General features: G+C 47.9%; 3 protein-coding genes across 3 annotated transcripts; 1 reads left to right on the top strand and 2 right to left on the bottom strand.

The window, feature by feature from the left end:
• Positions 1 to 3,901: 3,901 nt before the first annotated feature.
• Positions 3,902 to 4,424, bottom strand: LOC138103395 (histone H2A-IV). The gene has a single exon (XM_069001662.1). It carries the CDS (start codon positions 4,415 to 4,417, stop codon positions 4,028 to 4,030), a length of 390 nt encoding a protein of 129 aa, XP_068857763.1. The 5' UTR covers positions 4,418 to 4,424; the 3' UTR covers positions 3,902 to 4,027.
• A 182-nt stretch (positions 4,425 to 4,606) lies between these two features.
• Positions 4,607 to 5,142, top strand: LOC138103380 (histone H2B 1/2/3/4/6-like). The gene has a single exon (XM_069001640.1). The coding sequence runs from the start codon at positions 4,630 to 4,632 to the stop codon at positions 5,137 to 5,139; it is 510 nt and encodes a 169-aa protein (XP_068857741.1). The 5' UTR covers positions 4,607 to 4,629; the 3' UTR covers positions 5,140 to 5,142.
• A 1,742-nt stretch (positions 5,143 to 6,884) lies between these two features.
• LOC138103387 (histone H3) lies at positions 6,885 to 7,371 on the bottom strand. Its single transcript, XM_069001654.1, has one exon. It carries the CDS (start codon positions 7,299 to 7,301, stop codon positions 6,891 to 6,893), a length of 411 nt encoding a protein of 136 aa, XP_068857755.1. The 5' UTR covers positions 7,302 to 7,371; the 3' UTR covers positions 6,885 to 6,890.
• Positions 7,372 to 21,782: the final 14,411 nt, after the last annotated feature.

The following is a 21,782-nucleotide window of genomic DNA, read 5'->3' on the forward strand; positions in this document are numbered from 1 at the left end:
CCTCTCAGTATCTGGCTTTATCTACAGCAGGCCCACAGTTTGTTTGTAAAGACACATCCTTCTAGTTCCTTTCAACATCTAGAAAATAAGTAGATTGAAAAGAGTTACAGAACAGATTGGAATTTTAATCTCACATAAAATCCACAACTTTTTTGTACCTGTAATCCTACTTACGTTGCACGTAGATTGTTTTACTTGCAAAGGTCATAGGAAAATGGAAGAAGTAATTCCTGAAATAAGAAGAGAGCGCACATAGAGAGTTACATCTGAAATCTGGGCTTGAGACAGATTAAAGGACATTGACCTCCCTTTGTGCAGCATCAGAGCTGTGAAGAAATACACACCTCTGGTATGCATCCTCTTTTCCTTTTGTAGCAAATGGCAGCCACTGCAATAGTAAACAATCTGAAAACTCCACATGATCAAGTTGTTTTGGTTTTTTCCCTTATGCTCTTGGGTCACAGCAAGGGGGTTAGTGCCTTTAGTCATCCCAGTTAAAAAAGAAAACAAAAATTACCACAGGAATGGCATAGCCCCAATCTTTTAACACATCAAAATATGTTTTAAACAGAGTTTCCTCCACCTGTGCTCCAAGCAGCAGCAGACTGGACCAGCAGCATTACAGGCAAACCTGGGTGCCTGGACTCAGCTGAGCTGGCTCAGGAAGCCAAGTTTAGCTGAGTTGGTTCCACTCTACATGTGAGGGCTTTTGAAATCACTGCTACAAATCCCATGGAAGAAGTTAAATGGTCACACTTTACAGGCATATGTAGCTGCTGGATTTTTAGCCTTAAGTGATACTTACATGTCATGCAAAACCTCATAGAATATGTGTGTGTTGTACTTCAGACTTACCATAGCAGCTCACATTTCTCAGCAGGAAATGACATGGTATAAAGAATAGGGAGAAACACCAGGAAACTGCAAAAGAGCTGGGATTAGTTTATAGCATTTATGTGAACTGAATGATGTCTGCTTTTCTGCTTCACCCTACAGGTTTGTTTCTTGACAAAGGAAGAGCGAAAAATACTTTAACTGGGGGTTGGGGTGAGACTGGAGGGGAAATACCTTGCCCTGCTCTGCCCTTCCAGGAGATATCTGACCCTTTTCTTTCCCTTCTCCCCGCTGTTCCCAGGGACCTCTTGCCTCGCAGGGGGTTGGAGGAAGCCTCAGAGCAGCGTAGCCTGATCAGCCCCCAACCCCCTAAACACTCCCATTCCCACTGTGAAGTCCTGCTCCATCCCGTGTTATTCCGCCATTTCCCTCCTCCCAGAGGCGGATTAGTCCTTAAATCACCGTCCCTGGCACCGGCGCAGGCAGCAGGAAAATATCTGCTTGTCAGGGCCAGACCAACAAACCCATTTCTCGTTGTCGCTGGAGAAATGATGGCTCCTGGTGGGAACCGTCCACTCTGTTACCCACCTCCCCCCCGGCCCGCGCTGTATTTAAGCAGCAACGGGATAACTCAGCTTTGGCCCAGCTCTCCTCCTTAACATGCCCAAATGAAACTTGTGCGATTAAATCGCAAAACGCAAAACAAAGAAAAACCAAAGCAGCCACGAATTCACATGAGATTCATTCGTTTTAACGCACAGCCAGCTCGTCAATCCGGGAGCCACTGTACATCCCGCCGTTCCAAACTGCGCACAGACTCCTTTCCTCGAGCACGGGGGGGTGAAGAGGGGGATGCGGCATCAGAGGGAGCCGCCGGCAGGGGCGGGGTGGGCGGCCTGGGGGGCTGGTGAAGATCTGGCCCGCTGGAGGTGCTAAGTGCTCCCACTAACGCAGGGAGGCATTTTTACCTTCCTCCCATTCTGTTGTAAAAACAAATTATTATCAAAGAAATATCCGGGAGACCATCTGTGCGGACTATAGGAGACTGCCGGTGTTCACACCGGCATTGTTAGGAAACACATACATTTTCAAAACCGTTCTGCCCACTTATCCCAGTTTTGGTAAGCCACATCTATAAAGCATCTTCACAAGAGTGTCTGTCTCTACAATATACATTCGAAGTCCTGCGGCCCTTCATAATCTGGACCTCATGTAGCCCTATCTTTATTTTATGGCTTTATTTCCCATGCATGTAATTCGAAACTACAACTGCATAATGACTAAACATGTTCCTTAGCAGGAAAAAATAAGAGGAATGACTACAATGATAATTATTAATTATATATCTTCTTGACTATTACCGCTGTATTCTTTATATCAGGGCATTCTTTTATAAGGGAAAGAAACCCATTAAATTGTTCTGTTGGAAGTTTCTACAGTCTACAAACTAGAATCTTATCCCAGTCACACATCTGGGTGATGCACCGATGGTTTTTCTTAGAAGCTTTTCCCGTTGTTTGCTACAATCCAATATGCAGAGGACAGTTTCATTATGTGGAACAAGGTGACACGGAGGGGAGATTAGTGTAGACTTCCTTCCCCTATGGAAGGGTAAAGTTATCACCAACTCAGTTTTAGGAAAATTAAACTCAGTGAACCCCAGGTCATGGGAGTTAACTCACATCTCTTTTTCCCTATGCTGGAGGAGAGAGATGGGAAAAAACATGGTCGTGTTGAAAACTGCTCCCGTTGCTGCAGTGCCTCGAGCTGCAAAAAAAGAGCTTCATGAAGTCAAGAAGCTGCTGGCCTCTGTGACCAAGAGCCTGCATGAGATGCTAAGAGAAAAATAAGCCAGGGAGTCCCACTAAAGCCAGAAGGAAATCGGAAGCCAGCAGGGCAGCACCAAAGCAGAAAAATAAACTTTAAAGCAACACTGTGACCTAAGCAGACAAACAAACTTTAAAGCAACACTGTGACCTGCTGTAAGAGCAGGAAGTCTTCTAAGAAGGACTCGCTTTCTCCCAAAAGGAAGTGCTGGCTCGAAATTCCTCACACCCCGGGGAGAAGAGGGCGTGGATCAAGTGATAAGTGCCAGAAAAACGAAATTAAAAGCCATAGTGCTCTTTCCAGTGTAACACACTGAACACCACCGTAGTGACACATCACATCAGACCGCTCCTTGAGAACACTGGCAAACTCCTCCCTGCCTGAAATTTTTCCCTAGTGTTATGCAACTCTGGCAAGGAAAGCCGGTGGGACTCCTTCATATATGTGTTAAAAAGCAGCAAAAATGGATCAGTCAGGGGCCCGAGGCTAGGAACACCTCTCCTGTTGTGAAACAATTTGTTCAAGGTCACGGCCAGGACTGCATAATTTTATTCAGGGCCTTATTTTTTGTGAGAAAGGTTTGCTTCCCTTCCCACTCCCCTTTCTCTGAAATATGACGTTACAACAGTGATCAGCTCCTATTTAGTACTCTCAAAGAAAACAATCCAGGCTGCTAATAAGACTTTAATATTGTCCTCTAACACGTACTGAACAGAGCACTTACAGCAAAGTCGGAGGTGGTTGGCCAGGACATGTGACATTTAGACCATTATAAAACCCCTACTTGCCACTGGTAACGCACTGAGAATGTCAGTGCTCTCAAAGCACAATAATACATTAGGCAATTAAGAAATTCTAAAAAGGCATTAGAGGAAAGTTAATCTTGGTGAAAAAACGAATAAGTTATTAAAAAAAAAAAAACTAGCATTAAGACAACTTCAGTACAGAAAGGAGACTGGAACGAAGAATGGCATAACTAAAGACTTGAAGAAAAAGGAACTTATGTGTTTCTGCCTGTGACTCAACCCTTTGTGACCAACGTGGGCGGCTCTGCAAAGGGCCTTTTGTAATTAGATTAGCCTCACGAAACATTTACTTGGCTTTAGCCTTGTGGCTTGCAGCTTTAGAAAAAAAGCCTTTCAGATAGGCACAAGAATTCCATGTGTGCAAGGATCTTGCTGGCCTTTAGTGACCTCATCTTTTGAGAGCACTGGTTTTTTTTTAACCTACAAATAGGTTGCAACCGCGCTAAGGACTACTAAGCATACTTAAAAGCAATTTAGCTCCTCAGTGATCTTGTGGGTGGCTCTGAAAAGAGCCTTTGGGTTTCTCTTGGTATAACTTCGCAGGCTTTGTCCTTCGGCGCTCACTTGGCTTTAGCCTTGTGGCTGTCGGTCTTCTTGGGCAGCAGCACGGCCTGGATGTTGGGCAGCACGCCGCCCTGCGCGATCGTCACCTTGCCCAGCAGCTTGTTGAGCTCCTCGTCGTTGCGGATGGCGAGCTGCAGGTGGCGGGGGATGATGCGCGTCTTCTTGTTGTCGCGGGCCGCGTTGCCCGCCAGCTCCAGGATCTCGGCCGTCAGGTACTCCAGCACGGCCGCCAGGTACACCGGGGCGCCGGCGCCCACGCGCTCCGCGTAGTTGCCCTTGCGCAGCAGCCGGTGCACGCGGCCCACGGGGAACTGCAGCCCGGCCCGCGACGAGCGCGACTTGGCCTTGGCGCGCGCCTTCCCGCCCTGCTTGCCCCGGCCGGACATCGCAGCGACTCAGCAGCAGCAGCAACGCACAAACCACAGGAGCGTCCCGAGAGTCACAAGAACAGGGAGCGCTACGCGCCCCGTGCCTTATATACCACCCGAGCGGAGCGGCAGCGCCTCTTCTGATTGGCTGCGAGAGGAATTGTTCCGACAGCCAATGGAAAAGCGAATCGAGACGCGTCCAATAGGGACGCTCGGCGCCGAGCGCAGAGATGAAGCCGGGCCAATGGCGATGCGGCGATTTCGGCGGTGCCGCTATAAAGGCGGCTCCGGAGGCTGTACGAGTGTTGAGTATTGCCAGTCGCTGTGCCTGCTTTAGGGAGAGGACTGGGCTTGCAGCTATGCCTGAGCCGGCCAAGTCCGCCCCCGCGCCCAAGAAGGGCTCCAAGAAGGCGGTCACCAAGACGCAGAAGAAAGGTGACAAGAAGCGCAAGAAGAGCCGCAAGGAGAGCTACTCGATCTACGTGTACAAGGTGCTGAAGCAGGTGCACCCCGACACGGGCATCTCGTCCAAGGCCATGGGCATCATGAACTCCTTCGTCAACGACATCTTCGAGCGCATCGCCGGCGAGGCGTCGCGCCTGGCGCACTACAACAAGCGCTCCACCATCACGTCGCGGGAGATCCAGACGGCCGTGCGGCTGCTGCTGCCCGGCGAGCTGGCCAAGCACGCCGTGTCCGAGGGCACCAAGGCTGTCACCAAGTACACCAGCTCCAAGTAGGGCGTCTCGGACCGTCACTTGCAACCCAAAGGCTCTTTTAAGAGCCACCTACATTTTCAAAAAAGAGCTGTAATTTATCAGTTGCACATTTGTTCGTAGCATGTTCGCTGATTTGCTTAGTGGAGAATGTTCAACCCCAAATACCGAAAATTACGTTAAGTAGTTCTGTTTTTAAGTGTACAAATCATGTTAGATCCTATTCCTGGTTTTTGGGCTTGTTTCTTAACTGTTTTCTCTGCCTTACTGACCCTACAAATTGCTGACAAGCCTTCATTTTCACCTGTCTTGCATGAGATGCTTTAATTTGCAGCTATTTGAAGGGCACCTTCCCTGCGCTGTCTCCCGTGTGCTGTTACTCAGGGAAAGTCCTTTCTGAAATGAGAGCATGCAATTAAAGTGTTTTCTTCCCCCGATTCGACCGATTTCAGCCGTGGTCTCTCCCCTCTCCTATCCATACCACAGCCAAATGCCATATATTTTTAAAGTACCTTCAAGAATTTCACTAATTTTAGGGAAACACTTTTTTTTTTTTTTTTCCTTATGCTTCATTGGTCTGCCCAATCTGAAAAATAAAATTAGTTTAAAACTAATGCCTTACATTATTAATGAAGCTGTTGCCTATTAATTCGTTTTATTATTCTAAGAATCCGAATAAATAGCTTGTTAATGGCTTCAGAACTGAATAGCATTCATATAAGGTGATTTCTTAGTCCCTGCTGCCCCCTTATGGGTGTTTTTGAATTTTCGGTCATTTTTTGTTTTACAGCATCTGAGGTTAAGACCTCAGATTCAGATATGTAGGAAAAACTGCAAATACTGATGAGAAACTGATCCCGGGGGATAAGCAGGACTTTGAGGACCGAAAAATTAAATAATGGACACAAAATACAAGAGAGAGAGTTCTTTAAATTTTAGAATTGGCGGCTCTTAATAGACACAGTCCCTCCCTGACAGGGCATGGAGGCAGCCCACGTAGACCCAAAGGCTCTTTTTTCAAGAACCTCTACATGCACAATGAAAATGGCCGTAGCGCTGCTCTGTAATGAGCATGGTTTCTATTTTTAAATTTCTTTTAGATTGTAACGCTATGTATTTATGGTCCCCGCTTCTCCTTTTTTTCAAGTCTCATTTTACTGAGCTGCTGCATATAAGAAAACCTTTTTATAAAACGCCATTAGGATATAAACTTCATTTACAATTCATCCGAGAGGCTTTGCAGGGAGTAACTTGTGCTTTATGAACAGCCGGTGAGGGAGGGAGACAAAATCGGAGGGCGAAGTGAATATAGTAGTTTAAGGGGGGTAAGCAGTTTCAAGTTGAACGGAGTTTACATCCCTGTGACCGTGCCTGACGACACAGCTCTGAAGGGGGAGGACGGCCGAGTAGATGAACCACTGTCTGCAGTTGCCCCGGGTTAAACGCACTTTAAAATCTGTCTGGCGCCGGAAAGAGGAAGAATTTCCTAGAGCTCATTGCAAATTTTACTGTCAAAGCAAAGATGTGATTATTTCTAAGTAAACCGTTAAGAGCTCTATCTATTGTATAGTGGCCATTTATATCAGCAAAAAATTCCTAAATATAGACACTCACCCCACTCCTGAACTATTACTCCTCTCCCACCCAATGAAAACGGTTTCATTTAAAGCAGTGCTTCAGCTCTTTTGTTTGTGCTTGTAGTGGCTCTTAAAAGAGCCTTTGGGTCTCTATGGCTTGACTCCGTGCTCGGCCGGCAAAAGGCTACAGCAGGAGCCTTAAGCGCGCTCGCCGCGGATGCGGCGGGCCAGCTGGATGTCCTTGGGCATGATGGTGACGCGCTTGGCGTGGATGGCGCACAGGTTGGTGTCCTCGAAGAGCCCCACCAGGTAGGCCTCGCTGGCCTCCTGCAGCGCCATCACGGCCGAGCTCTGGAAGCGCAGGTCGGTCTTGAAGTCCTGCGCGATCTCGCGCACCAGGCGCTGGAAGGGCAGCTTGCGGATCAGCAGCTCCGTGGACTTCTGGTAGCGCCGGATCTCGCGCAGCGCCACCGTGCCGGGCCGGTAGCGGTGCGGCTTCTTGACGCCGCCCGTGGCCGGCGCGCTCTTGCGGGCCGCCTTGGTGGCCAGCTGCTTGCGGGGCGCCTTCCCGCCCGTCGACTTCCGCGCCGTCTGCTTCGTGCGCGCCATCGCCCAGCACCAACGCACACACGAACGACTCGCAAACCACCACAACCCACACTGCGCCAGCGGCTCCCAGCCGCCCCTATTTATAGCCCGCCGCCCGCGCCGATTGGCCGCCCGCGCGACACCGGCCGCCTCCCATTGGACCCTTCGCGCGAGCCCGGGAAAAGGCCCCGCCTCCGGGGCGGGAAACGCGCGCAGGCCTCGCCCCGCCCCTGCCCCCTTCAGCCGGCGGGTTGCAAGGCGGAGGGAGGGGCGGCGGCAGCACCGCCGGCGGGCAGTGCAGCGCCGTCTTGTAGCTCACGCCTCGGGCTCGCTCTCCTTCTTCCAAACCCGCTCCGCTCAGCGTCGGGCCCGCTGGCTAAAGCTGCCATCGGTAACGGCCTCCTTCCCCGAGTGCTCGCGGATTTTTCCCGCTCCGTAGCCGCGTTTGTTTCAGGGCCGCGGCCGAGAGGCCGAAGGCGCAAGGCGGCAGCCGACTTCCCTGGCCAAGCCAGGCTTTCCCGGCTGCTGCCGCGACCCGGCGGAGGCTCCGCGTGTCTCGCGGGGAGCGCGCCCCGGTGAAGCGAAGGCGCGGGCTGCGAGCCGCGAGCGCCACCAATCAGCGACGTGGCGAGAGCCGCGGGACGCGCGGCCGGGCCCGCCCCCGGGGAGGCTCCGTGCAGTCCTCACTCAGGTCGGACCGAGCGCGGCAGCGGCGCGGCCCCGTCTCTGCCCGCCCGCCTCCGGCCCCGGCTGCTGCTCGGCGGCGGAGTTTACGGGGCGCGGGGAAACGGCGGTGGGGAGAGAGGCGGACGAAAGCCGGGAAAAATGCGACGCCGGGACCCTGTGCTCGTCCCTACCGCCTTTGCAGGACTATGCAGTTCGGGGGCGAGAACGCATACTGAGGAGAGGGAAGGAGAGCCGGCATTCGTCTCGGAGCCTTTTGCTCCAAACCAAAAGAACTGAAAATCAAGAGCACAGGGTGGTTTGGAATCACCTGTGCTTTGAATGCTCCGGATTCACACAGTCTTCGGTTCGCGTAGCTCAACAAGGAAACACCACGTACTAGCAGTCAGGAATACATTTTTTTCGGCCACGTTTTTGAGACCAGCGACAGCATTCGTTTATCTAACCCGCCTCCCCCAAACTGTACATACACCGAAAGCGGCCTTCCACGGATTTAAGTGAATTATGAACGTCCTCGGGTCCGTTGAAGCAGATGCAGGACATATCCCTTTACCGTAGACAATGCACGTCCCACTTTCCTTAGAATTTACAGTGCTTTCACACCGTGACCACTCTTTTCCTGAAAAAAACCCAAACAAAAACAACAACAACAAAAAAACAACAAAAAACCCACAAAAACAAAAACGGGACATCAAAGTTCAAATCACCATAGCATCACCTCTCATATTGAAAAGGTGGTGGCACTTAAAAGAGCCTTTAAGTCCAGGAGGTCTGGCACAAGGTGCAGAAGCAGTTTACTTGGATGTGGTGTATTTGGTTAGAGCCTTGGTTTCCTCAGAGACGGGTGTTGTTTTCCACTGCCAGCTCTATGCTCCCTTCGGGTGTGCGGCGGTTTACGAGATGGGGTTGCAGAGCAATGTGAGTTCTCGTGGGTTGTAGAGAGACGTAATTGTCGTAGCCCCAGATCCATATACGAGGATATTTGTGTTTCCTGGGTATCAAAACGTAGCGGTTTTCGTGTGGCACAGAGAGATGGGGATACCGCGGGCACAGAGCGAGGCGATGTGTGCGCCCATCGGCGCCGATGAATGCATGTGTGTTGGGGAAGAGCAAAGCGAAGTGTTTGTCGTTTGAAGCGCAGAGCGATGCGTGCGTCATCGGGAGAGGAGAGATGTCTGCCTCGTCGGGCGCTGACTGAGGTGTGTGTCTGCCGGTGCAAAGCGATGTGTATTTCCTTCAGCGCGGCGCGATGCGTGTGTGGGGAAGCAGCAAAGTGCTGTGTCCGTTTGTCGGGGATCGAAATGATCCCTCCGTCGTGGAGGAGCGGGACGATGTGTGCACAAGCAGGTGCTGAACAGTGTTTGTCAGCTGGTGCAGAACGATCTGTGTTTTTGCTGGGCTCGGGAGGTACCGTATGTCGTAGGGAGCAGAGAGATGTATGTGCCGGGAGGTGCGGAGGGCTCTGTCTGTCGGGACGTAAGGGTAATGTGAATTGAGGGCGCTGAGCGATGTGCTTCTGGCAGCGGGTGGGGAGTGTGTGGGGACGACGCAGGGCGATGCGTGTTTCGGCAGACTCACAGATACGGGACTGTCGTGCACTGCGTGCATCGTCGGGCGCAGAATGATTTGCTTGTAAAACAGTGCAGAGCGATGTGCTTTCCTTCGGGAATGAAGCGATATGTGTGTAAACCGGCGGGCAGAGATGTGCGTGTGCGGGAGGAGCGGGACACTGCGTGTCACTGGGAGGAAAGCCGTGCGTGTTTCGAGAGGCGCAGAGCGATGGCAGCGCCGTACGCAGAGCAGTGTGTGCCCCGCCGGCGCAGAGCGACGTGTGTGTCGGGGGGTGCTCGACGGTGGTGGCGCCGAGGAGTGTAAATCTAATTCGTTTTTCGGGGTGCACTTTTTCGGGATCATAGAGCTATGTGTATGTCAGACACACTCTGTGTGTGTGTTTGCACATCGTTTAATGGTAAACATATTGTGGAACGCTTAGAAAGTGAAGGATGTGTACGCTGCATAGAGTACTGAAACACAGCAGTGGGCTGTGGAGAGAAGAGGTCGCTGTAATAAGTACTCCGTGTTGGGACCCCCGAGCACTTGTAAGGATACATCAGATCTCCCTTCTTCCGCCTCTTGACGGGCGAGTGAATGTGTTGTGCAGTTCACTACATAGTAACTTACCTGTTTCATTCCGTGTTTCTTCGGTCGAGCTTGCACAAGCCCTGACAGCGCAGGGAGGGGTGACAACCTCCTGCATTTCCATGGTCCCGTTTGCCGAGCACGTCACTGCCCGTCCCTCCCTCCTTGCCTGACGCTCACTCGGCGGTCGGACCCATCCCCGCTCAGCGTAGGGAAGACGAGCTGGTCACGAAGGTGCCCACTGCGATCAGGAGCTCGGCGGCAGCGTTCCGTCTAAAGCCGCTGCCCTTTCCGCTCTGGCCCCGGCGCCGCGTCCCGCCGTGCTCTGCCCGCGGCCGCGCTCCTGGCTTCTCTCCGCTCCCGGCTTTGAGACTGACATGTTAATTAAACACACATTCCCGCGACGAATTTGTATCTATCTCATCTGACCATTCCTTTCCAGAAACATTGGTTTTAAGGGGGTTAATTAGCTTCTGTTTCTTGAATCGCCACAGGAAGCCCTTGACCTGTCATACTCACGGCCCCCAAATTAACCCTTAGCAGGCTTCCGAGGTCTGTGCGGAAACAGGCGAGCTGTACACAGTCCCAGACGTGTCCCGGAGCAGCTCCTTTCCCGAGCCGCTGCATCCTGGCTTGCCCGTCCTGTCCAGGAGGGACCGCCGTGGGGCTGACAGCAAACTTGCCCCTGCTTTTCCTCTCGGTACCAAGTCTCTGTCTTGCCTGGGTGTTGAGTGAAAAGCTTTTGTACGTGGAAGTTTTCTAAGTGTGGGAACTGCTGAAATAAATGCCATGTCTTATCTCGTATGGAAGTATTGGACTTCTCCTCAGATCCTCCCAGTCTCTCCATTTCCCTCCCGAGACCCGTGGCAGAGCACAATTCACACGGAAAATAGCCAGAAATAGAGAAATCGGGTAGGGGAACCTGCAAGGGTCAGGCTCTGGGCTGAATCACAGCAGGACCCTGACCGTCAGTCTGTTTGTTCATCACCTGCCTTCACTGTCTACATTTTCCCGTTCTGGTCCGGCACACTCCATCCCCCCTCCGCGGCGGCTGCAACTGCAGCTTCGGGCCCCGTGCCCTCACACGGCCGTGGGATGGATGTCTGGCCGGAGCCTCTGGCACAGCCCGCAGTGAAGGAACGGCACGGAGTCCTTCGTGTCCCTCCACTTCTTGTGGCACGAAGGAGTCTGAGCAGGCAGTGCCAGGGCATCCCGGCACTGTTCCCTTCAGCAGTCCAAACCCTCCTCCCAGTCCACACAACGGGCAGACTGTCACTTAGGAGCACACTCCATCCCATCCCCTTCTGTCAGTAGCACACCTGTGCACAGATTTGGCAGTGAAGCCACACTTCGCCTAATCAACGCATTAGTTATCACTAATTGATGTTCTGTGTTACCCTCAACTTTCCAAGAACAGTTTCATACAGTCTCTTAAGGCGAAAATATCCTGGCACTAGATGGGGATAAAGTTCCTCTTCCCAGTGATGGTACGAAGTGCTTTATCTTCTCAAAACTATGGCAACCATCACCGACATAAATAAATATTTAACCAAGTTTAACACTTTTGCTTGCATATTGAGCTGCAAAAGCCTCATGGCCCCATGATTTTATTTTTTTAATTGAGATGAAGAGAATCTAAATTAAAACACTCTTCTTGATGGATTTTTGCAGACGTCATCTCTCTGCCACTGGTTGCCTGTTAAAGTCCTCTCCTTAACAGGCACTGGTGGATATGGTATTTTGCATGGGGAAAAAAGCTGAATGCCATGGAAAAGATGGTGAGTAACAGCTGCGATCAGCACCAGAAGGCATGGTTAGAAACCAAAAACCGCCACCAACAAAAAAACCCTCAATACACAAATACCCCCAAAACACAACAACAACAAACCTTACAAACAAACAAACCCAGAAAACCAACCCACAAACAAACACCCCCCCCCTCCAATAAAAAAAACACACACTACAAAAACAATCCCAAATCGACGCAGGCAGTATAAATCAGTTTTTCTTTGGGAGTTGCTTATCAAACTGTCCCTGAGGAACAAAACCATAAGAGCCCCCACAATGTTTGATGTATTCCTAGACAAAAATTCTGTGAAGAGCTGTAAACGAGTAAGCTGAACGCATTGTTCAGGGTGGATGTTCAAACCTGATAACAAGGAAATGGGAACGGCAAAGACAAAGAAAAACATTTGCACATTTAAGACAGGGATTTTAACACCCTTTTGTTCTTGTAAGGTACTGTCTTTCCCGCAGGAGCAGCCCACAGAGATATTTGATGTGTCTGTTCCTCTCCTAACTTTTTCTGTGCTTTCAGATTTATGGAAGAACTGATTCCCTGAACACAGCATGACATTTGGAAGGGAAGCTGGTCCCCATCACCGGTTCCACATGATGGAAAATCCAACCCTGGGCCGACAGTGCAGAGCAAAACCGCTTTACTCATCAGAGTAACAACGTACAGGCAGATTTCATTGCAGTTCTGCTTGTACTTCGGTATCCAAGAGGACTCTGTTCCCACGAGGGAAACATACTTCCTGTTGGTTGGACAGTCTTTCTCCCTTTTCCTTTGCCAGACTTGAAGGTTACCTGTTTTTCAAGTTTTCTCAAGATCTTGCACTCCACCTGCTGGTTTTAACACCTTGACTTTAGGGTAGCGTTCAGTCTCAGGTTTTACCTTCCATGTTGTGCCTGTGCATCTCTAACTCCACCGGCTCCACTTTCCCGGCTCAGCCTCATGCCAACCTCATCCCAACAGACTTGCTCAGTGATCCAGGCCAGTGTGGCTGTCCCCAGTCACTGTCACGATCCCTGCCCCACTCACCATGTGCAGGTGCTGCACGGCTGTGTCCTTGGTCACAGAATGGCCCTTCCTGCCCCACTGTCCCCTTTGTCTTTCAGCTCAACCACCTTTTGGGAGGGCAGCCCACTCCTGCTGCTCCACACAAACCTTGCTGAACTCATTTGTTCACCTAAGAATGTACTTAATGAAGCTAAATTAGACTTAACATAAAGTCTTCTCCCCTTTCAAATAGCCATAACTTACACATCTGTCCTCTTCAAGTCTATTAGTGATGATAGCAGAGATATTGAGGAATGAAATAAAAATTCAGCCACTTCCAAACATTTACTGAGACGACATCATGATCCCACACAGATCACTTTTTCTAGTTCAACATGCCATCACTTTCTCAAATATCTGATACCGGGAAAATATCAGGCTCCCCTTGAGTTGCATAAAGATGACTGAGAGGGGACCTTATTAAGGTATGTAGCTTTCAGAAGGGAGGGTGCCTAGAGGATGGAGCCAGGCTCTTCTCAGTGGTGCCAAGTGGTGAACAAGAGGCAGAAACTGATGCACAGGAAATTTCACCTGAATATAAGGAAGAATAACTTTACTGTGTGGCTGAAAACATGCTGGAACAGACGGCCCAGAGAGGTTGTGGAGTGTCCCTCACTGGAGATATTCAAGAACCACCTGGACACAATCCTGTGCAGTGTACCAGGATTACCCTGCTTGAGCAGGGAGAATGGACCAGATGACACACTGTGGTCCCTTCCAACCTTTCCCAGTCTGTGGTTCTATGACATATTGCTGACACTGTTCAACATTACGTCTGCTTCTACAAACACTGGCTTCAAAGTATCACAGGTATCAGTAATAATGGCTATCAGCCTGTTCTGCCTGTTCCCTTCTCTTCCTCTACTCCTTCTGTCATTCTTCCTAACCACCTCACTCATCTGGAGGTGCCTCCTGTTTGTTTTTCCCCGGAAGTTACTACATACCCTCAATTTCTCATCCCCACTCCCCTCACAGAGAAGGACTCTTTCTTCCTGACAGCATGTGAGCAATGGCCGTTGTTACCAAACATGTAGCATCCACCTCTTCCCTGCTGCATCAAATGTCCAGATGCCTGATTTGTGGCACTGAAATGGGGTTTTGAGCTGTAGCAATTCAGCCAAGGAATGTGCTGGACATCATTATGGTCAGCCTAAACAGAGAAGAGAACCTTAGGATGGGAATTCTAAAGCACTAGACAGGACAGGCCATTTCTTTGTCCAGCTAAACAGAGTAATAAACCCTCTCACTACCTTGCTTCAAGTTATCTGGGTGAGATGGACAAAGGAGAGAGAGAAGAGGCAAATGGATCATATGTTGAGGAGATAAAGACATCCCAGGGGGACCAGTGAATCAAAGGTAAGCCGCCCTGACCACCTGCCTCAAGCGTCTGTATGTCCAAGTGATAGTTGGCAGTACCCAGTAGGGAAGGAGATGCTGGTGATTGCCCCACACTTTGCCCTGCAGTGAGCCTACCAAAAGGTGGGGCAGCAAGTGTTCTCATGAGCTAGGTTAAGAGAAAGAATCATTGAAATTTAGGTATGTCATAGTTACATCCCACTGATTTTGCTGATCTCATTCTGTGAATGAAATTTGTTTTTTCTGTGAATACTGGGGCTGCATGCAGAGAAGCTTCCAGAACAATCTGCAAGGCCTGTAATGCTTGGGGTTTCTTTTATTGAAGAAGGAGAAAAAGGAAACAGCAGTTAGGAACTGCAGGAAACAACCAAAGTGGCTCCTGGGTAAAAACCCACTATGACTTCCTGAAAAGGAAGGACTACAAGCTCATTTTGGAATGCATAGATCTTCCCAACCTCAAAATATCTGGGAAGAACCCATGGATATCAGCTTTCTAGTGTCTCAGCTTTCTTCTCAGTGCTCACCTGCAATGCTCTGATGCTCATTTATCATAACCTACAAGGAGTAAGAGTATCTCAGATGGCTTCCACATTTTAATTACTGCAGTTAATTGGCCTCTTCCCATCCTTGTAGTTTTTCCTTCCACCATCACTTGCAGGTCCTCTGAGCCAAGGCACCAGGCAGCTAAGAAGTGACTCAGCCCCTCAGTCTCTGCCTGTAATGCTTGTGGCTTGTAGGAGATGGTACAGGACAGTTCAGTTCTGCAAAAAGGTGTACCACTTGTAACTTTTCACTTCACCCCAACAACTGAGAGTCAGACAGCTGCAGAAACCAGGCAGAAGTCAAAACAGAAATGTTTTTCTTACCATCATGAAATGGGAATTAGATCTCACCCATGTGTTGTTGCAGTCATCTTTGCTGAGGATGTTTGTGGAGTGGATGGCCTAGGAAAGAGAGGGCTGCATCCTTCCCTCAGTGGGAAAGAGCTGCTCTTTCCTAAAGCACAGAGCAAGCAACAGCAGTCCAGACAAGTCCCAAGTAACATGCACCAGCAAAGGAAATGTTACCTTCACGTGACTTCTGATCACTGATATACACACATAAATTAATCCAGCACAGTAGCACTTTCATACATATTTATATCACATTGAAATATTAAATATTAAAAAGAAGCATAGTAATTTGACTGATTGATTGCTCTGAACTGATTCTTGGAGTTATCCCTTAACTGAGCTCAGAAGTTATCAAAAACTTTGTAGTCTGGAACAATCAAGGAACTATTTCTCTCTTGCTTTGAACCAAAATAAAACTGCTTAAAAAATCTGAGTATGTTTGCAAGAAATTAATTTTTTTTTAAAAAAGCAAGCTGTGTCTGTGGGTCCCCTTGTAATACCTAAATTTCCTGCCTAATGCCTACAATAACTCTGGTCACAATTTTTTTATTTTAAGAGATTGCTCTTTCATCTGGGGCCTTTAAATCTCTATGAATACAAAAATTTTTGTCATGGGGAAGAGTCCTTTGCTGTAAACTGAACAGTATGTTCAGTTATAAGTTCTTCCCTATTAAGATGTGACATTTTCTTACTCATGTAATGATGTGTTATAGTTTAGAATATCATGATAAATATGTTTTTAAATAAAATCCGTCATGCATGGACAAAAGATGTCTTTCAAATCACCCAAAGTCTGCAATTACATCAAGGGCAGATTTGAGTTGCCTTGAGTCACTCTGTGACTTTAGTTATGGGCTTTTTTGTACCAGGAGCACCCATAAGTCAGAATGATTTTGTCTGGACAACACACACAAAATATGACTGCTCAGTAGCACAAGCATCAGGAAGGGCTTGAGAAAATATTGAAGTTACTGTGCAGCCTTAGGCAGGCCCAGGTGCAAAACATGTTAATGGGGCTCTGCAGCTACAGGCTTAATGCATGACTCGATCACCCTGTTTGAAGTATGCATATATAGGCTGCAGTCCTGCCTCCTCAGCTGCATCTGTGAGATGGACGTCTCCAGATATCCTCCTGAGCAAACGCTGAAAGTCAGTCACAATCGTAGTGCGCTCAGTGACATTAATCACAAGAGTGAAGTGCTGAAATTGATGGCTATAAACTGTTCAGAAGGGTCAGGAAAGAAGAGTGGGGCAGGTTGTCCTCTATGTTAAAAAGAAAAAAAAAGTGGATTGATTGCACAGAACTGTCTTAGAAAAACAGTTATGGACAGTTGAGAGCTTCTGGGCAAAAAATTAGAGGTCAAGTCAACAAAGGAAACCTCACGGTTGGTACTTAGCACAGCCCACCCAATCAAAAGGAGGAGGATGTTGATGAAGCTTCTTTCTTCAACTACAGGTGCCATCATATTCACACGCTCCTGTTGGGGAACATCAGTCAACCTGATATCTGGTGGAAGATATCACAGAAAGCTGTGAGCTATCCAGGAGACTCCTAGAGCCTGTTGAGGATAATTTTTTAATCCAGGTAAAAGGAAGTCCAGCCAGAGGAGAAGCACTACTTGACCTGTTCTTGACAACAAAAATTAACTAACTGAAGATGTCAAGAATGCCTAAGCCCAGACCTATCACAAATTTGAGGGATATCAGCCAGGCAAACCATAAAGACAAGATCCTTAATTTAGAAAACATTCTGTTGCTTGAGAAAATAGGGGATGGAAACCCCTGGGAAACTGCCTTCAGGCATAAAGGAGCAGGACAGGCCTGAAAGCTATTTAAGGGCATTTGTCTTGTGGAGCAGGTGCACTTGATTCCCACGTGTGAGAAAGCAGGCCAGGAAGGTGGAAGACCAATATGGCTGAGTATGACCTTCTGGTTGAACTGAAGTACAAGAAATAAATGCACAGGCAGTGGAAGCAGGGACACATATCCTGGGAAGAATATAGGGTGGTGTCCAGGTGTGTAGGGATGGAGTCAGAAAAGCTAAAGTACATTTGGAACTGAATGTGGCAAGGGATGTGAAGAATAATGAGGGCTTCTGTAGGAACACTGATCAGAAAAGGAGGACTAAATAAAATGTGCCCCCTAATAAAAAGACAGGATATTTAGTGACTACTGGCATAGAGAAGACTGAGATACCCAAGAATTTTTTTGCCTCAGTTTTCACTGGCAGTCTCTCTTTGCCGTCTCTGAAGTCCATGAAACTCAAGGCATAGACTGGGGGAACAAAGTCCCTCCTACTGTAAGAGAAGATCAGGTTCAAGACCGTCTGAGGAACCTGAATATGCACAGATCCATGGTGCCTAAGGGGATTCATCCCAGGGTCCTCAGGGAATTAGCAGATATGGTTGCAATACAGATATTGTTTAATATTTTCATCATTAACATAGTGGGATCGAGTGCACCCTCAGCACGTTTGTGGATGACACCATTGTCAGGGGTGCCATTGATTCACTGGAGAGAAGGGATACCATGCAAAGGGACCTTGGCAGGCTTGAGGAGTGGACCCATGTGAACCTCATGAAGTTCAACAAGGTCAAATGCAGGGCCCTGCACCCAGGTCAGGGCCATTCCAAATATCAGTACAGACTGCAGGATGAACTGATTGCAAGCAGCCCTGCACAGAAAGACTTGGAGATATGGGTGGATGAAAATTTGGACCTGAGGCAGCAATGTGCATTTGCAGCTCAGAAAGCCAGCTGTATCCTTGGCTGCATAAAAAACAGCACAGCTAGCAGGTTGAGGGAGGTGGTTCTCTTCATTCACTCCACTCTAATGAGACCTCACCCGGAGTACTGCATCTACCACTGGGGCCCCCAGTAGAAGAATGACTTGGAGGAGGTCCAGAGTAGGGCCATGAAAATGATCAGGGAGCTAGAACACCTCTCCCATGAAAGAAATGCAATGGTTGTTTGGCCTGGAGAAGACAAGGCTCTGGGCAGACCTCAGCATGGTCTTTCAAAATATGAAGAGCACTTATAAGAAAGACAGAGAAAGACTTTTCACCAGGGCCTGTAGTGACAGGGCAAGGGGCAAGGTTTACAAAGCAAAAGAAGGTAGATTTAGATAGGTTCCAAGGAAGAAATTTTTCATTACGATGGCGGTGGGACATGCTGGAACAAGTTGCCAAGAGCAGTTCTTGATGCCTTCAGTGGAAGATTTCAAATCCAGGTGGGATAAGTCTTTGAGCAACCTGGTCTAATGAAAGATGTCCTTGCCCATGACAACGAAGTTGGTCTAGATAATCTTTGAAGGAGCCTTCCAACACAAATCGTGCTATGATTCCATAGTGCACCAAGTCACATGGGCTCATAGGAAGGACCTTCCTGAAAGCATGCATCCATACCAGAACAGGAGAAAAGGGAGTCCTTGAATTCCTGACTGAACTTTGGAAAAATTTCATAGAATCATAACATCACAAAATATGCTGGGTTGGATGGGAGCCATCAGCACCATCAAGTCCAAGTGCTGGCCCTGTGCAGGACACCCCAAGAGTCACACCATGTGCCTGAGACCATTGTCCAAGTGCTTCTTGAGCTCTGTCAGGCTGGTGCTGTGACCATTTCCCTGGGGGGCTTGTTCCAGTGCCCAAACACCTATTAGGTGAAAAATCTTTTCCTGATATCCAACCTGAATCTGCCCTGACTCAGCTTCGTGGCATTTCCTTGAGTCCTGCCACTGGTCACAGGAATGAAGAGATCAGTGCCTGCCTCTTCTCCTCCCCTCCTGAGGAAGCTGCAGACTGCAATGAGGTCTCCCCCCAGTCTCCTCTTCTCCAGGCTGAATGGACCAAATGACCTCAGCCACTCCTCATACCCCTTCCCCTCAAGGCCCTCATCATCCTTGTGGCCCTTCTTCAGATGCTGTCTAATCACTTAATGCCTTTCTCATATTGTGGCACCAAAACTGCCCTCAGCACTCGAGGTGAGGCCATCCCAGTGCAGAGCAGAGTGGGACAATCCCCTCTCTTGCCCCCCAGTGGTGATGCTGTGCCTGATGCCCCCCAGGACACACTTGGCTCTCCTGGCTGCCAGGGCACTGCTGGCTCATGTTCAACTTGCCATTGACCAGGGCCCCCAGGTCTCTTTCCATGGCACCTCTTTCCTGCCTCTTGTTCCTCAGTCTGTACACAGAACCAGGATTGCCCTGTCTCAGGTGCAGATTCTAGCACTTGCCCTTGTTAAACTTTGTGTGCTTGGTGATTGCCCATCTCTGATTTGTCGAGGTCTCTCTGCAGGGCCTCTCTGTGCTCAAGGGAGTTGACAGCTCTTCCCAGCTTACTGTCATTGGCAAATGTAGTATTCCTTCGAGCCCTGCATCCAAGCGGTTAATGAAGATGTTGAAGAGAATTGGGTGAGGATGGAGGCCTGCAGAACGTCATTAGTGACAGGTCACCAGCCTGATGTTACCTCTGTCATTTTAACTCCTTGTGCCTGATGTGTGAGAACCAGTCTGGCTGACATACCAGGCCCTTGGTTCCCTGTAGAAGAGTCTCTGATTACAATTACCCGTCTTTTCCTCTTAACAGGGGAGGTCTTGATGCAGGGTAGAGATGGTGTTGGTTTAGGAGGCCCCTCTGTCCCAGAAGGGCCCATCTCATCAGTTATCTGGCCTTCTGCTTCCAGGGCCTCATACCTGTTCTAGGTGCCAGTCCAACTTGCTAAGTTTTCAGAAGGAGGAGAAAGCTTCTTCCTGGTCAACCACTTCCAAGTATCTCTGTCCACTGTATTTAATATTTGTTCTGTTACCAGAAGGATCAAGGAAATCACTGTCTGTGCTCCTGATCCTTCAACCTATCGTCCAAGTGGTATTTAATAAATATTCTGTTAGCTTGACTACTTTTTTAAAGGGAAAAGTAGAAGACAGAAGTAATTTTGTTTTTACTGACTACATCATTGTACAAAGCTTCATATCAAATATTCATAGGGAAAAAAGTTAAGATCTTTTTTCTTGACAATAATATTTGGAGCAATGAATTTATTTTAAATAAGTTCACCCATTAAATTAAAGGAATTAAACTTATTTCTCCTTCCCTCCTCCACCTGAAAACCTTTGCAAGATCTCTTTCCATTTCCTTCTTTGTTCAGCCTAAAGCTAACTGTCTATGGTTGTGAAAAACAAAATTTAAAAAGTCCAGATAGGTGGCCAAAACTTTGGAGGACCAGGAAAAGGAGCTTTTAGGAAAGAACATAGAATTCTTCAGGATAGTGCTGCTACATCAGGTGTTTGGAAGAAGGATAGAGGCCTAGCCTAAACCCAGGATAATGTATTTGCAAAGGTTCAAAAGAATCTAAAGGTAAAGGTAGTAGTGACTCTGAGTGATTAAAATGGATTAAGATACAGAATTTGAAGGAAATATGTATGCTACAGAATTATCACCCAGAAATTTCTCCCCAGTGGTATGTATCCTTCCCAAGAGATTCACTTCTGTGACAATGTACTTCACAACCCAAAATTCACAGTGGATTCAGCAGGTGAAAGTACCACAAAATGTTAGCATCAGGACAAAACCAAATCCACGTCATCCTCTGATTTTGTCCTCTCTCACACAATGTTATTCTGCTGGTTGTCTTCCCTAGAAAAAAGCCTCTCTGAAATGCCACCACATCTCTTGACAGTCTTTAAGTACACCCCAGTCAAGATAATCTAGTACCACTGAAAAGTTCTTAAAACTGATCCCACCATCATCAAAACTTCACAAGACAGTGTACGATATTGTATTGTCCAAAGATGTAGTGAAAGAAGCCAAATAACTGCATTTGCAATTGCATAAATCAATCCCCTGAGTCTTCTATTCTTTCCCACAGTGTACTACAAATGTTCAAGCATAACCATCCAGTTGCTATCCAACTCATCACAAGAAAAAAATCATTTTTATGTATATTCGATTTATCCCACATCACAGTACCCATGCATTGGAAAAAGCCATGCCCTTGCTTCTCTCAGCAGTCCTGAGGAGAAAATTGTTTGATTAAGTGACTTGAATGATATAATTTATTAAAGACATGCCTGGAGCTTTACTTCTGTTTTTTATAATGAAAACATGCACACTGTATTTTGACTTTATTTTGGTTTTCTTTTTGTAAAATTGCTGATTGTGGCTGACAGAATTCCTCAATTATAATTGTCAAGATAAGCGCAAAAATAAACACTACCTTAAAATAAGAACATACGAATGAATGGGTTTATCTACTGGGTGTCACAAAAAGAAGTATTTTGGAAAAAACATGGGAATATAGTTCATTAAAATATTAATACAAGGACGCAGAAAATTCAGGGGAACAGAGAAGCAACTTCTGTATGTTACTATGGGATTTTAAAGATAGCTGATTATTTAAGAGAGCTGCTCTTTGGGTTAATGTTTCTGGTGAAAAACGTCTTTCTTTTACTTTTTATCTACTCCGACTAGACCTAAATAGGGCACTGTGTCCAAAGGTTTAATTATTTTGAAGAAATGAAGACGTGTTATGGAAAACAACTCATAACCCAGATACAGAGCCGAGTGACTAGCTTGTGTTATTTGCATCTTTT

This window comes from Aphelocoma coerulescens, chromosome 1A (assembly GCF_041296385.1).
Source record: "Aphelocoma coerulescens isolate FSJ_1873_10779 chromosome 1A, UR_Acoe_1.0, whole genome shotgun sequence".
Lineage (NCBI taxonomy): Eukaryota > Metazoa > Chordata > Aves > Passeriformes > Corvidae > Aphelocoma > Aphelocoma coerulescens.